This window comes from Melanotaenia boesemani, chromosome 21 (assembly GCF_017639745.1).
Source record: "Melanotaenia boesemani isolate fMelBoe1 chromosome 21, fMelBoe1.pri, whole genome shotgun sequence".
NCBI lineage: Eukaryota > Metazoa > Chordata > Actinopteri > Atheriniformes > Melanotaeniidae > Melanotaenia > Melanotaenia boesemani.
Window position 1 is genome coordinate 602,039 of NC_055702.1, and position 13,078 is coordinate 615,116.

Below are 13,078 nucleotides of genomic sequence, written 5' to 3' on the forward strand. Positions count from 1 at the left end.
AGCAGATTAATTTTATTTATTCCCACTGATCCAAAGCAACGCTGTTACCACAGACGCTCCGTCAACCGTTCCGACCGCTCCGTCAACCGCTCCGTCAACCGCTCCGACCTCTCCGTCAGCCGTTCCGACCGCTCCGTCAACCGCTCCGTCAACCGCTCCGACCTCTCCGTCAGCCGTTCCGACCGCTCCGTCAACCGCTCCGACCTCTCCATCATCCGCTCCGACCGCTCCGTCAGCCGTTCCGACCGCTCCGTCAACCGCTCCGACCGCTCCGTCAACCGCTCCGACCTCTCCGTCAACCGCTCCGACCCCTCCGTCAGCCGTTCCGACCGCTCCGTCAACCGCTCCGACCGCTCCGTCAACTGCTCCGACCTCTCCGTCAACCGCTCCGACCCCTCCGTCAGCCGTTCCGACCGCTCCGTCAACCGCTCCGACCGCTCCGTCAACCGCTCCGACCCCTCCGTCAGCCGCTCCGACCGCTCCGTCAACCGCTCCGACCTCTCCGTCAACCCCTCCGACCCCTCCGTCAGCCGCTCCGACCGCTCAGTCAGCCGCTCCGACCGCTCAGTCAGCCGCTCCGACCGCTCCGTCAGCCGTTCCGTCAGCCGCTCCGACCGCTCCGTCAACCGCTCCGCCAACCGCTCCGACCTCTCCGTCAACCGCTCCGACCCCTCCGTCAACCGCTCCGACCTCTCCGTCAACCGCTCCGACCCCTCCGTCAGCCGCTCCGACCTCTCCGTCAACCGCTCCGACCCCTCCGTCAGCCGCTCCGACCGCTCAGTCAGCCGCTCCGACCGCTCCGTCAGCCGCTCCAACCTCTCCGTCAACCGCTTCGACCGCTCCGTCAGCCGCTCCGACCGCTCCGTCAGCCGCTCCGTCAGCTGCTCCGACCGCTCCGTCAGCCGCTCCGTCAGCCGCTCCGTCGACCGCTCCCTCAGCCGCTCCGACCGCTCCGTCAGCCGCTCCGTCCGCTCCGTCAGTGGTGTTTATAAACACCGTTTGGCGCCTCATTGTCACACAAAGCAGCAGCTGCGTCGTCATATGACTTTTTCTTAAGTGATACGTGCACGGACTCATCGGTGTTGCCGGACTCATCGGTGTTGCCGGACTCATCGGTGTTGCCGGACTCATCGCTAGTCCTCGCTGCTGAACATCCGGGTCCTGGAGTCCTGAGCTGGACGAGCTTCCAGGAGAAAGAAGCCGGTCCGTCGCCGTCCTGCTGAGGAAAGCTCTGCTTGTCCAGTGAAAGGCAGTGGAGTCATTTCTTCCGTTTTCCTGCATTACAATCTGTGTCCAGGTCTTCCTAAACCTGGTCAGGACCACCACCAACAATGTCCAAGTTCCTGCTTCTCATGACCGAATTCAAAGTTCACTTCAGTTGTTTTAAACTGGAAAAGAAAATAAAACTCAACAAGAAAAAACTGTAACTGGCCACCTAACCTGCTGCTGGGAAGTCACACCGCTGAAGGTCTGCAGGCAGGGGGACCTGGTGGTTTGGGTCTGCAGGCAGGGGGACCTGGTGGTTTGGGTCTGCAGGCAGGGGGACGTGGTGGTTTGGGTCTGCAGGCAGGGGGACCTGGTGGTTTGGGTCTGCAGGCAGGGGGACCTGGTGGTTTGGGTCTGCAGGCAGGGGGACCTGGTGGTTTTCCCTACAGAGTGGACTCTTTTTATTTACTTCGAGGGTGCATAACTGATCCTGATCAATACACGATTTTGTTCTGTTTCCTGCAGCAGCTCCCGTCCCGGATTCTCCTGACCCAGTAGTCCGGTTCAGACCGGTTCAAGATGGCGGCCCTGTTGAGACGCCTGAGGATCTTTCTCTCCACCAATCACTGCGCAGCGACCTGCCACTGTTCAAGCTTTGTGTCCAGAACGAGGTTCACAAGATCACAGACGATTGATTCATTGATTCATTGATTAGTTGATTGGTTGATTGACTGAACCAGAACCAGAAGACCAGAACCTGAGGTAGAAGTTCAGGATCAGGCTGGGTTCTATGTTCTAACAGTCGTGTTGGGTTCTTATTCCAGATCTGCAGTCAGTCTTGCAGAGATTTGGTTCTGATGGGTCCCTGCTGAAGGCGTCGGTTCTGATTGGCTGTTCTGAACAGAACCAGACTCAGTTCTGCCTGGATGTCGGTAAGAACAAGTTAAACCGAGAGAAATGTTGTGTGATCAGCACCTGGATGCAAACAGACTGAACGGACTCTGTGTTCTGGAGGTTCTGGTCTCTGTTCAGGAGAACTGGATCAGGCAGGTGTAGCCGAGGCGTGTCGGGGAACCTTTATGGATCTGTCTCCTCTAGTAGCCAAGGTGGGTTTCTACAGTCCATGTATGTGGTTCTGGTTCTTCATGGTTGTCCGGGACCTTGAACACTGGGCGATCTGATCTGTGTTCTGGTTTTGGTACCTGTGCATCCTGCAGGGCCAGGCGCTGCTGCGCTGGCATCAGACAAATAGGTTCTGCAGCGCTACCGGCCAGCCAACCGTCCGGAACCAGGCTGGCAGCCAGAGGGTCTGCAGCGGCAACAGGTCCATCATCTACTACCCGAAGGTAAGAACCAGACATGAACCAGGTCAGCACCTGGCCTGACTTGGAGCTAAACTAGACCAACTAAAGGTGCATTCACACCAGGATAGTCCACTAGACTCAGTCCAGTTGGGGACTCGGTTGAGCGTCATGAAGAATTACTGAAGGAGAAGACGAGACAACCAACGAAGAAGAAAACTGGTTCATCTATTGGTTTCTTGCGTTTCTAGAACACAACAGCTGAACAGCTGAATCTGATTTCTGTCAAAACTTTTACCGAGTTCATCCTCGTCTAACCATCCAGAGCCACCCATTGTCCCACATGCGCTTACGTTTTGGTCGTGTTTACGCATGATGCCGTGCACTGAGACCGTAATGCACTTAGCTTTGTAGTCTGCAAATGAAGCGACTTTCCCCGATTCAAAGCCTAACTTACCCCCAAAAGAAGCAGTTTCCCCCCAAACAAAACCGACCTTTCCCCTAAACAAAGCTGAGTTTCCTGACTGTTTCCTGACTGTTTCCTGGTTGTTTCCTGACTGTTTCCTGACTGTTTCCTGGTTGTTTCCAACATGTTTCCTGGTTGTTTCCTGACTGTTTCCTGGTTGTTTCCTGACTGTTTCTTGTTTGTTTCTTAGTTTTTTCCTGACTGTTTCCTGGTTGTTTCCTGACTGTTTCTTGTTTGTTTCCTAGTTTTTTCCTGACTGTTTCCTGGTTGTTTCCTGACTGTTTCTTGTTTGTTTCCTAGTTTTTTCCTGACTGTTTCCTGGTTGTTTCCAACATGTTTCCTGACTGTTTCCTGACTGTTTCCTGACTGTTTCCTACATATTTCCTGGTTGTTTCCTACATGTTTCCTGACTGTTTCCTGGTTGTTTGACTGTTTCCTACATATTTCCTGGTTGTTTCCGACATGTTTCCTGACTGTTTCCTGGTTGTTTCCTGACTGTTTCCTGGTTGTTTGACTGTTTCCTACATATTTCCTGGTTGTTTCCGACATGTTTCCTGACTGTTTCCTGGTTGTTTCCAACATGTTTCCTGACTGTTTCCTGACTGTTTCCTACATATTTCCTGGTTGTTTCCTACATGTTTCCTGACTGTTTCCTGGTTGTTTGACTGTTTCCTACATATTTCCTGGTTGTTTCCGACATGTTTCCTGACTGTTTCCTGGTTGTTTCCAACATGTTTCCTGACTGTTTCCTGGTTGTTTCCTGACTGTTTCCTATTTGTTTCCTGGTTTTTTCCTACATGTTTCCTGGTTGTTTGGTGACTGTTTACTGATTGTTTCCTACATGTTTCCTGGTTGTTTGGTGACTGTTTCCTGTTTGTTTCCTGCCTGTTTCCTGGTTGTTTCCTAAATGTTTCCTGGTTGTTTGGTGACTGTTTCCTGTTTGTTTCCTGCCTGTTTCCTAAATGTTTCCTGGTTGTTTGGTGACTGTTTCCTGACTGTTTCCTGTTTGTTTCCTGACTGTTTCCTGGTTATTGCCTGACTGTTTCCTGGTTGTTTCCTACATGTTTCCTGGTTGTTTCCTACATGTTTCCTGACTGTTTCCTGGTTGTTTGACTGTTTCCTACATATTTCCTGGTTGTTTCCGACATGTTTCCTGACTGTTTCCTGGTTGTTTCCTGACTGTTTCCTGGTTGTTTCCAACATGTTTCCTGGTTGTTTCCTGACTGTTTCCTGGTTGTTTCCTGACTGTTTCCTATTTGTTTCCTGGTTTTTTCCTACATGTTTCCTGGTTGTTTGGTGACTGTTTGCTGACTGTTTACTGATTGTTTCCGACATGTTTCCTGGTTGTTTGGTGACTGTTTCCTGCCTGTTTCCTGGTTGTTTCCTAAATGTTTCCTGGTTGTTTGGTGACTGTTTCCTGACTGTTTCCTGGTTGTTTCCTGACTGTTTCCTGGTTTTTTCCTACATGTTTCCTGGTTGTTTTCTGACTGTTTCCTGGTTGTTTCCTGCCTGTTTCCTGGTTGTTTCCTGACTGTTTCCTATTTGTTTCCTGGTTTTTTCCTACATGTTTCCTGGTTGTTTGGTGACTGTTCGCTGACTGTTTACTGATTGTTTCCTACATGTTTCCTGGTTGTTTGGTGACTGTTTGCTGACTGTTTACTGATTGTTTCCTACATGTTTCCTGGTTGTTTGGTGACTGTTTCCTGCCTGTTTCCTAAATGTTTCCTGGTTGTTTGGTGACTGTTTCCTGACTGTTTCCTGGTTGTTTCCTGACTGTTTCCTGGTTTTTTCCTACATGTTTCCTGGTTGTTTTCTGACTGTTTCCTGACTGTTTCCTGGTTGTTTCCTGCCTGTTTCCTGGTTGTTTCCTGACTGTTTCCTATTTGTTTCCTGGTTTTTTCCTACATGTTTCCTGGTTGTTTGGTGACTGTTTGCTGACTGTTTACTGATTGTTTCCTACATGTTTCCTGGTTGTTTGGTGACTGTTTCCTGACTGTTTCCTGTTTGTTTCCTGCCTGTTTCCTGGTTGTTTCCTAAATGTTTCCTGGTTGTTTGGTGACTGTTTCCTGACTGTGTCCTGTTTGTTTCCTACATGTTTCCTGGTTGTTTCCTGACTGTTTCCTGGTTTTTTCCTACATGTTTCCTGACTGTTTCCTGGTTGTTTCCGACATGTTTTCTGACTGTTTCCAGGTTGTTTCCTGACTGTTTCCAGGTTGTTTCCTGACTGTTTCCTGGTTGTTTCCTACACATTTCCTACATGTTTCCTGACTGTTTCCTATTTGTTTCCTGGTTTTTTCCTACATGTTTCCTGGTTGTTTCCTACATGTTTCCTGGTTTTTTCCTACATGTTTCCTGGTTGTTTCCTACATGTTTCCTGGTTGTTTCCTACACATTTCCTACATGTTTCCTGACTGTTTCCTATTTGTTTCCTGGTTTTTTCCTACATGTTTCCTGGTTTTTTCCTACATGTTTCCTGGTTGTTTCCTACACGTTTCCTGGTTGTTTCCTACATGTTTCCTGGTTGTTTCCTACATGTTTCCTGGTTGTTTCCTGGTTGTTTCCTACATGTTTCCTGGTTGTTTGGTGACTGTTTCCTGACTGTTTCCTGGTTGTTTCCTGACTGTTTCCTGGTTTTTTCCTACATGTTTCCTGACTGTTTTATGTTTTTTTTTTTTACCGTTTTCTGACTGTTTCTATTATGGCGCTCTGTTCGGCTTGTCTTCTGTACCATCGTTTTGAGCGACTAGTATTTGAAACACGAGTGAGGCGAGTGTGTGTTTACCAGGTTTTAATGACTTAAAAACACTCTTTTACACAAACATGCTCCACATGTAAAAAACTAAATCTCTTCCAACTTCTCTGGTTTCAATCTGCTCATTAAGCCTTGACTACCATCATAATAACGTGACACTATTCAACTGGAAGCTCAAACTCTTTATAGTTAACAGTATGCATTTAACAAAGCATTCTTTTACGTTAGAACAAACTAGTACATTTTAAAGTTACCGCTTTGCTCTTAAGAAAGAAATGATCATTTCAGGTAAAACAATGACTGTGGCTCTAACAGTTTCCATTCTGCTGCAGATGTCTCCGGTGGTCCTCGTCCTGGTGTCTGATGGGACGCGCTGCCTGTTGGGCCGTCAGGCCTCTTTTCCACCAGGCCTCTATAGCGCTCTGGCTGGTTTCTGTGACATGGGTTGGTCTCACCTTCTGCCACACCTGAGTCTCCTTTCATATTGTGAGGTGTGTGTTACATCATTGCTGACTGTTTCTATTCTGACTGCTTCTGGTCCCAGGTGAGACTCTGGAGGAGGCTCTGTGCAGGGAGGTGGCAGAGGAGGTTAGTCTGGAGGTCCAGAGCATCTCGTACAGTTCCTCGCAGCACTGGCCGTTCCCTCACAGCTCTTTCATGTTGGGCTGCCATGCCACCGTTAGCCCCGCCCACATTCAGGTGACCCACTCCGCACTGAAAACCTGAGTCTTCTAAACGCAACCAGAACCAGAACGCTGTCTGTGTGAAAGCCCTACCAGTACTACTCATTTGTGTTTTCCAGCTGGACGTGGACCGCTCGGAGCTGGAGGACGCTCGCTGGTTCTCTCTAGAGGAAATCACCTGCGCTCTCCAGGTGAAGACTCCACCCAGAAGAGGTGACCCCCCCACCGTCTGGCTGCCCCCCCAACAGGCCCTGGCCAATCACCTGATCACGGAGTGGTGGGACCGCCAGCGACGCAGCGAGAACTCAGCCTGACGTCTGAACACATTGAAGAGCAGATGACAGCCCCGCCCCCTTCTGGCTCCGCCCCTCTAGCAGATATAAGATGGCCATTTCTGTTGGAGCCGTCCAGCCTAAGGGTCACATGACCTCCACACCTGATCCTCACTTATACCTTCATAGAAGAGGGGGTGGGGCTGAGGGCGGGGCCAGGTCCACTTGTACCTTACAGGTGTTTATCAGATCCGGCTCCACCTGGACTCCATGGCCTTCTCTGATCGGTCCCACAGCAAAATGAGCTGAGACTCGGACAAAGTTTGCGGTGGTTCTGATTTGTTCTGACAGAGGAGCCATTCACCTGAAGATTCTGGTCCCCGGTGGACCTCCAGAGTCCTCCGTAGATGGGGCGGACCTCACCTGAGCCACTGCTGCACTGGGATGGACCAGAGGCCTTGAGATGGACCGAGCAGTGAAGGACAGAATTTCAAAACAGGGCTTTAATTTTCACCGACAAGTATCTAAAACAGTTTAGTAATAAATGTTAATGATTAAATTCAAATAAATCAAATATTGGTCCATAAATTAAACCATAAATCTGATTCACTGTCGTCATGGAAACTAGCTTTGATTTATAAAAAAGTTTGTTCAAACATTTTCAGTCTAAAATCTGGAACTCCAGGAAGTTAAAATAAAAACTGAATTTAAAGCTTCTTTAATGTGTTCACATCAGACTAAAAAAAACTTTATTGATCAGCTGATGGTGGATTTGTTTTATTTAAACAGTCATTGTTGACAAAAACAACCTGAAATATGACTTTGAAAAGAAAACGAACTAAAAATCTGATGTTATATTAAACAGCCTGTTGTAACGAATAATTTTAACAATGTTAATAAATAGAATAAAAGATTATGATTAATAAAACATTTTAAAGCATCTCTGACGGAAGCGGAACCTTCCTCCACCGGAAGCTGTGAATCCGGCCGGAGCTGTACTTGCAGACGCTTCCTGTGCTCGTGTTCTGCGGTGCGTCCGTGTCACCGAGCTCCTCTCTGGGGAGGTTTTTGTCTTTAACGGAGCCTCCGGCCGCAGCTGCAGCTCCCGGAGATCCGCTGATGCTCCGCGGGGCAGCGGGAGCTTTAGCCGGTTACCGACAGCCGGGAGTCCGGAGGCCGCTCTGCCCGAAGGATGAGTTCCTCCGCGGCTCTGCACACGCAGCTGGCCGCGGTCATGGAGTCTCTGGTCCACGCTGCGGTGGCGGAGCTGCAGAAGCTGGTGGAGGACAGCTGGGCCTTCAGGACCGGAGACTCCGGAAATCAGACGCCTCAACCGGCCACGAGGCGGGCGGAGAGCCGGAAGAAGATGGTGAGCAGCGGGGATCCCGGAGGTGACCCGGTGTTTCCGGATGTAGATTCTGTTTGAGTTTCCGGTTCTGTCATAGTCAGGTGTTTACAACACATCAAACATGAAGGTGTGACACAGGTAACTGCTGGTCACGTGGTGCAGGTGTGACGTCAGCATGTTGACCCAGCTCTGCAGGATGAAACGGACTGGACACCTACACTGGCCTGTTTGTTATTTGGAACACCTGTGAGACCTCTACCTGTCCCCTCACAGGTGCAGTTTGCCGTCGTCATGGAGACACTGGGGAACGAGGCTCTGGGGAAGATGCTGAACATTGTGGATGAGACCCGGCTGCAGGTGGAGCGGAGCGGCAGGAAGTCACAGACCAGAGTCCTGAACATCCTCAACAACAGGCATGTAGGTACGTAGCAGGCCCCGCCCCCAACGGCCGCTCACACCAATCAGGAGGACTGAGATGATGATGTCACTAACTGATGTGTTCCTGGCAGAGCTGGAACATTCCTACGGAGTCCCACATCAGAGCTCCCACCCGGACCAAGCGTGTCAGGTGAGACCTCTGTGCATATATGTGCGTGTGTGTGTGTGTCCGTGGTGCGTTCACTGACTCCTGCTCTGTCGCTGCAGACCAAAGCGGAGGCGGAGGAGACGGCGGAGGTCCCGTTTGTCCAGGCAGTCACCATTAAAGATGAATATGGAAACGTGGACCTGGGCGCCATCGCGGAGCGTGAGATGTTCTGTTTCATGTCAGAAAGGGGCGGGGTCACGGCCAGAAAGGGGCGGGGTCACGGTCAGGGTGCGTTGGCCGGTGCTAGCATCGAGGTACCTGCCGATCCCGCCAAAAGCAAGGGGATCGGTATGGGCGAGTATTTGTTTCTAAACCGTTACTATGGAAACGGAATCATAATTCTGTGTTTACTGTCTGACACCAGCACACACACAGGACGGTGGCAGTTCTGCGTGACGCTGTGAGCTGGCGGGCGGAGAAGTCGCCGCGCGAGTCACTGCTCTGCTAACGTTTAGCATTAGCGGCGTGAACGCTGGCCAGGGTTCCTGCAGGTCTGAAAAGTCTTAAAAGTCTGCGCTTACAGCAGGTCTCCGGTCCTCGGGAGCTGCCGTCCTGCAGGTTTTGGACTGACGCACCTGACTCAGATCACTGGGTTATGAACCGGCTTGTGTAGAGGTGTGTTGTAGTAGGAGACATCTGAAACCTGCTGGACAGCAGCTCACGAGGACCGGAGTCTTAAAATGTCCTGAAATTAGACCGTTTTGTCCTTAAACTTTGTACGGTAGGTCTGAAATGACGTGAAGTTGTCGCTGTGTTTCGTTAAAATGTGTCTGGAGTGAGGTCACTTCCTCCCGTTCCAACCCCACCGTTATATTAAGTAGGAACCAAGTATCGCTGACTTTCAGGAAGAAATGATTGGGGAACGTTTAGCCCAGCACACGGCTCCAGACCAAACGGTGGCATTTTGAGACTGAAGCCTGAGACAGAGCGAATGAATTTTTCATCTAAAACGGCGACGATACATTCGGTGTTTTTCTTGTAGGAGCTGAATTTATTTAGTTCTAACAAACTTCTGCTCCGTCTTCAGCCCCGTAGCCCACAGTAAAACAAATCAGCTGCTGGTTTGCCTCAAACTAACGTCAATACGAGAAAAGGAGACGAACACCAACGAAGAAGACAGTTTGAACCCGACCACGAAAACCAAGCCGGTGGAATCCACGTTCGTTTCTGGGATGAGGGACAGGTTTATTCAAGGTACCGGAGGTCTCGTGGGACACTGGACAGCACAGGACCTGCTGGCCAGTAACTAATGTATTTTTATATTATTTACTCTGTTATTATAAATTATTATTGGAGTTGGTCGGACAGCTTCCCCCTGGTTTACCGCCAAGGGAGGGCTGGTTTACCGCGGCGGGAGGGCTGGTTTACCGCCGTGGGAGGGCTGGTTTACCGCCGTGGGAGGGCTGTTTTGCCGCCGAGGGAGGGCTGGTTTACCGCCGCGGGAGGGCTGGTTTACCGCCGTGGGAGGGCTGGTTTGCCGCCGTGGGAGGGCTGTTTTGCCGCCGAGGGAGGGCTGGTTTACCGCCGCGGGAGGGCTGGTTTACCGCCACGGGAGGGCTGGTTTACTGCCGTGGGAGGGCTGGCTGAACAACCTGAATTTAATAACTGTACTACTGCTGGATTATTGATTCCTGAACTCTGGAACCGGTAACGTGTCCGTTACTGTGGTAACATGACTGAATCCTCTAGAGATCATATGACGGCTTGCTGTGAAGTCACGTCTGTGAAACCGTCCTGATGAACAGTTTCATCCAGAGACGCGGTGACGTGAAGAAACCGTGTCAGGAATGGGAATCCATTGTAAGCGACGTAGAAACGAGAAGGACGCGGATTCAGCGTGAATTTGAACTTGAAAAACTTGCAGGAACCCTGGCTGGCTGGTTTCATCGCGGGGAAGCGTCAGGAGGTCGAACCGCAGCGACGCTGCGACATTATAGCAGCTAAGCTGCTGTTACATGGTCTACAGACACGGTGCATCAGGTTCTAAATCTTTATTTACACCTAGGTAGGTGAGCAGTTACAGGACGGGGTGGCAGATAGACCACCTTCACGTAGAACAGCAGTTTTTCCTGAGGAAATCCAGTCGCTGTTGGGTTTGTTCAGCAGGACTGGTAGGAGGTCTAGATAGAGGTCCAGGTAGGAGGTCCAGGTAGGAGGTCTAGATAGAGGTCCAGGTAGTAGGTCTGGTTAGGAGGTCCAGGTAGGAGGTCTAGATAGAGGTCCAGGTAGTAGGTCTGGTTAGGAGGTCCAGGCAGGAGGTCTAGATAGAGGTCCAGGTAGGAGGTCCACGTAGGTCTGGTTAGGAGTTCTAGGTAGGAGGTCCAGGTAGAGGTCTAGATAGAGGTCCAGGTAGGAGGTCTAGATAGAGGTCTAGGTAGGAGGTCTGGTTAGGAGGTCTAGGTAGGAGGTCTGGTTAGGAGGTCCAGGTAGGAGGTCCAGGTAGGAGGTCTAGGTAGAGGTACAGGTAGGAGGTCAGGTTAGGAGGTCCACGTAGGTCTGGTTAGGAGTTCTAGGTAGGAGGTCCAGGTAGTAGGTCTGGTTAGGAGGTCCACGTAGGTCTGGTTAGGAGGTCTAAGTAGGAGGTCCAGGTAGGAGGTCTAGATAGAGGTCTAGGTAGGAGGTCTAGGTAGGAGGTCTGGTTAGGAGGTCTAGGTAGGTGGTCTGGTTAGGAGGTCCAGGTAGGAGGTCTGGTTAGGAGGTCTAGATAGAGGTCTAGGTAGGAGGTCCAGGTAGGAGGTCTAGATAGAGGTCTAGGTAGGAGGTCTGGTTAGGAGGTCCAGGTAGGAGGTCTGGTTAGGAGGTCCAGGTAGGAGGTCTGGTTAGGAGGTCCAGGTAGGAGGTCTAGATAGAGGTCTAGGTAGGAGGTCTGGTTAGGAGGTCCAGGTAGAGGTCTAGGTAGTGGTCAATACATCTGGAAAGGTGACATCTCTGCTTCACTTGTAGGTCTCTGGGATTCACGTTCAGAACCAGATCAGAGATTCTGACCCACTGATTCTCCTTTGGGTTCCTCATCAGAACTTTCCCGTTTTTCCAGGAGCTCGTGTTGAAGCCGCTCCGCCGCCATCGGACCAGCAGCAGATCCCGTCTGGAGCATCCGGGCCACCTGGTTCCGACCTGCAGAAGGCCTCCTGGAAGTTCTTCTCCTGCTCGGTCTGCGGGAAGTCTTTCTCGTCTCAGAGCAACCTGAACTCCCACCGCCTCATCCACACCGGCGAGAAGCCGTTCTCCTGCAGCGTGTGCGGCCGGGCCTTCCGCCAGCGGCAAAGCGTGCACAGCCACATGCGCACACACACCGGCGAGCGTCCGTTCGAGTGTGCGCAGTGTGGGAAGCGCTTCTCCAAGCAGGCGCAGCTGAAGACGCACTCGGTGGTCCACACCGGGGAGAAGCCGTTCGGCTGCGACGTGTGCGGCCGCCGCTTCAACCTGCTGCAGAACCTGCACCGCCACACCGTCACGCACACCGGCGACAAGATGTTCGTCTGCTCCGTCTGCGGGAAGGGCTTCACCCGGGCCGTCACGCTCCGGACGCACCAGCTCATCCACACCGGACAGAAGCCCTTCAAGTGCACGGAGTGCCCCAAAACCTTCCGGCACGCCGTCAACCTGCGGAACCACCAGCGCATCCACAGCGGTGCGCGGCCGTTCGGCTGCGACCTGTGCGGGAAGACGTTCCGCCAGGCGGTGAACCTGAAGATCCACCGCCGCATCCACACCGGTGAGCGGCCCTTCAGCTGCGGCGAGTGCGGGAAGACGTTCAGCCAGCAGAGCAGCCTGATCTCGCACGGCCGCACGCACTCCGCCGACAAGCCGTTCCAATGCGCCTCCTGCGACAAGAAGTTCAACAACGCCAACAGCCTCAAGCTGCACATGCGTGTGCACACGGGGGAGAAGCCGTACGCCTGCGACGTCTGCGGGAAGACCTTCAGCCAGGGCAGCCACCTGAGGACGCACAAGCGGCACGTGCACGCGGGCGGGAAGCAGTTCATCTGCGACCGGTGCGGGAAGCGCTACGCCGACCAGCGCAACCTCAAGCTGCACAAGTGCGGCTACGCGTGACAGTAGGAAGCCCCTCCCACCTAATGATGGAGGAGAGACAGGAAGTGCACCTGCTGACCAATCAGAGCTCATATCCAGGAAGGGGCGGGGCCTCTGTTTCAGGTGTTTAATCCTTGACTTTATGTTTACACACTACAGTTCTTGCGAGTCCAGCGTCTGTTGCCATGGAGACGGCTCCAGTGACAGTTGTGACATCAGACTTTCTGATTGGTTGAAGCCACAAATTTAAGTTATTAAGAAGCTTCCTGTAAATGTTTCTACTTTTCTACATGATGATAATTTTCATGTTTGGGAATAAAATGTCTCATCAGCAGTAACGTACATGTACTTTTTACTCAGATCGAAGTACGGGTACTAAGGTTCTACTCAGAAGTACGGGTACTAAAGTTTTACTCAGAAGTACGGGTA

The 13,078-nt window shown here is 51.5% G+C and overlaps 2 protein-coding genes and 1 long non-coding RNA gene across 3 annotated transcripts; all 3 read left to right on the plus strand.

Annotated features, from left to right (window-relative positions):
* Positions 1 to 1,996: 1,996 nt before the first annotated feature.
* Positions 1,997 to 7,542, plus strand: nudt13 (nudix (nucleoside diphosphate linked moiety X)-type motif 13). Its single transcript, XM_041974006.1, is given in 6 exon segments — positions 1,997 to 2,138; positions 2,239 to 2,312; positions 2,424 to 2,552; positions 6,058 to 6,169; positions 6,270 to 6,424; positions 6,528 to 7,542. Coding segments are annotated over 6 exon segments (807 nt in total). The 3' UTR covers positions 6,723 to 7,542.
* Positions 7,543 to 7,678: 136 nt separating this feature from the next.
* Positions 7,679 to 12,976, plus strand: si:ch211-207i20.2 (uncharacterized protein LOC568537 homolog). Its single transcript, XM_041973999.1, has 5 exons — positions 7,679 to 8,049; positions 8,302 to 8,449; positions 8,538 to 8,596; positions 8,674 to 8,773; positions 11,649 to 12,976. The coding sequence occupies exons 1-5, from the start codon at positions 7,873 to 7,875 to the stop codon at positions 12,668 to 12,670; spliced, it is 1,506 nt and encodes a 501-aa protein (XP_041829933.1). The 5' UTR covers positions 7,679 to 7,872; the 3' UTR covers positions 12,671 to 12,976.
* Positions 10,150 to 11,220, plus strand: LOC121632466. The gene is made up of 3 exons (XR_006008911.1): positions 10,150 to 10,982; positions 11,035 to 11,053; positions 11,191 to 11,220. It is a non-coding gene; the product is annotated as an uncharacterized LOC121632466 (long non-coding RNA).
* Positions 12,977 to 13,078: the final 102 nt, after the last annotated feature.

What these genes read in the sequence shown, in the direction of transcription:
- si:ch211-207i20.2 (XM_041973999.1), top strand. Translation starts at nt 7,873, where the DNA reads ATGAGTTCCTCCGCGGCTCTGCACACGCAGCTGGCCGCGGTCATGGAG. An exon ending in CGGAGAGCCGGAAGAAGATG is followed by an intron (nt 8,050 to 8,301) that starts GTGAGCAGCGGG and finishes GTCCCCTCACAG; the next exon opens with GTGCAGTTTGCCGTCGTCAT. An exon ending in CCTCAACAACAGGCATGTAG is followed by an intron (nt 8,450 to 8,537) that starts GTACGTAGCAGG and finishes TGTTCCTGGCAG; the next exon opens with AGCTGGAACATTCCTACGGA.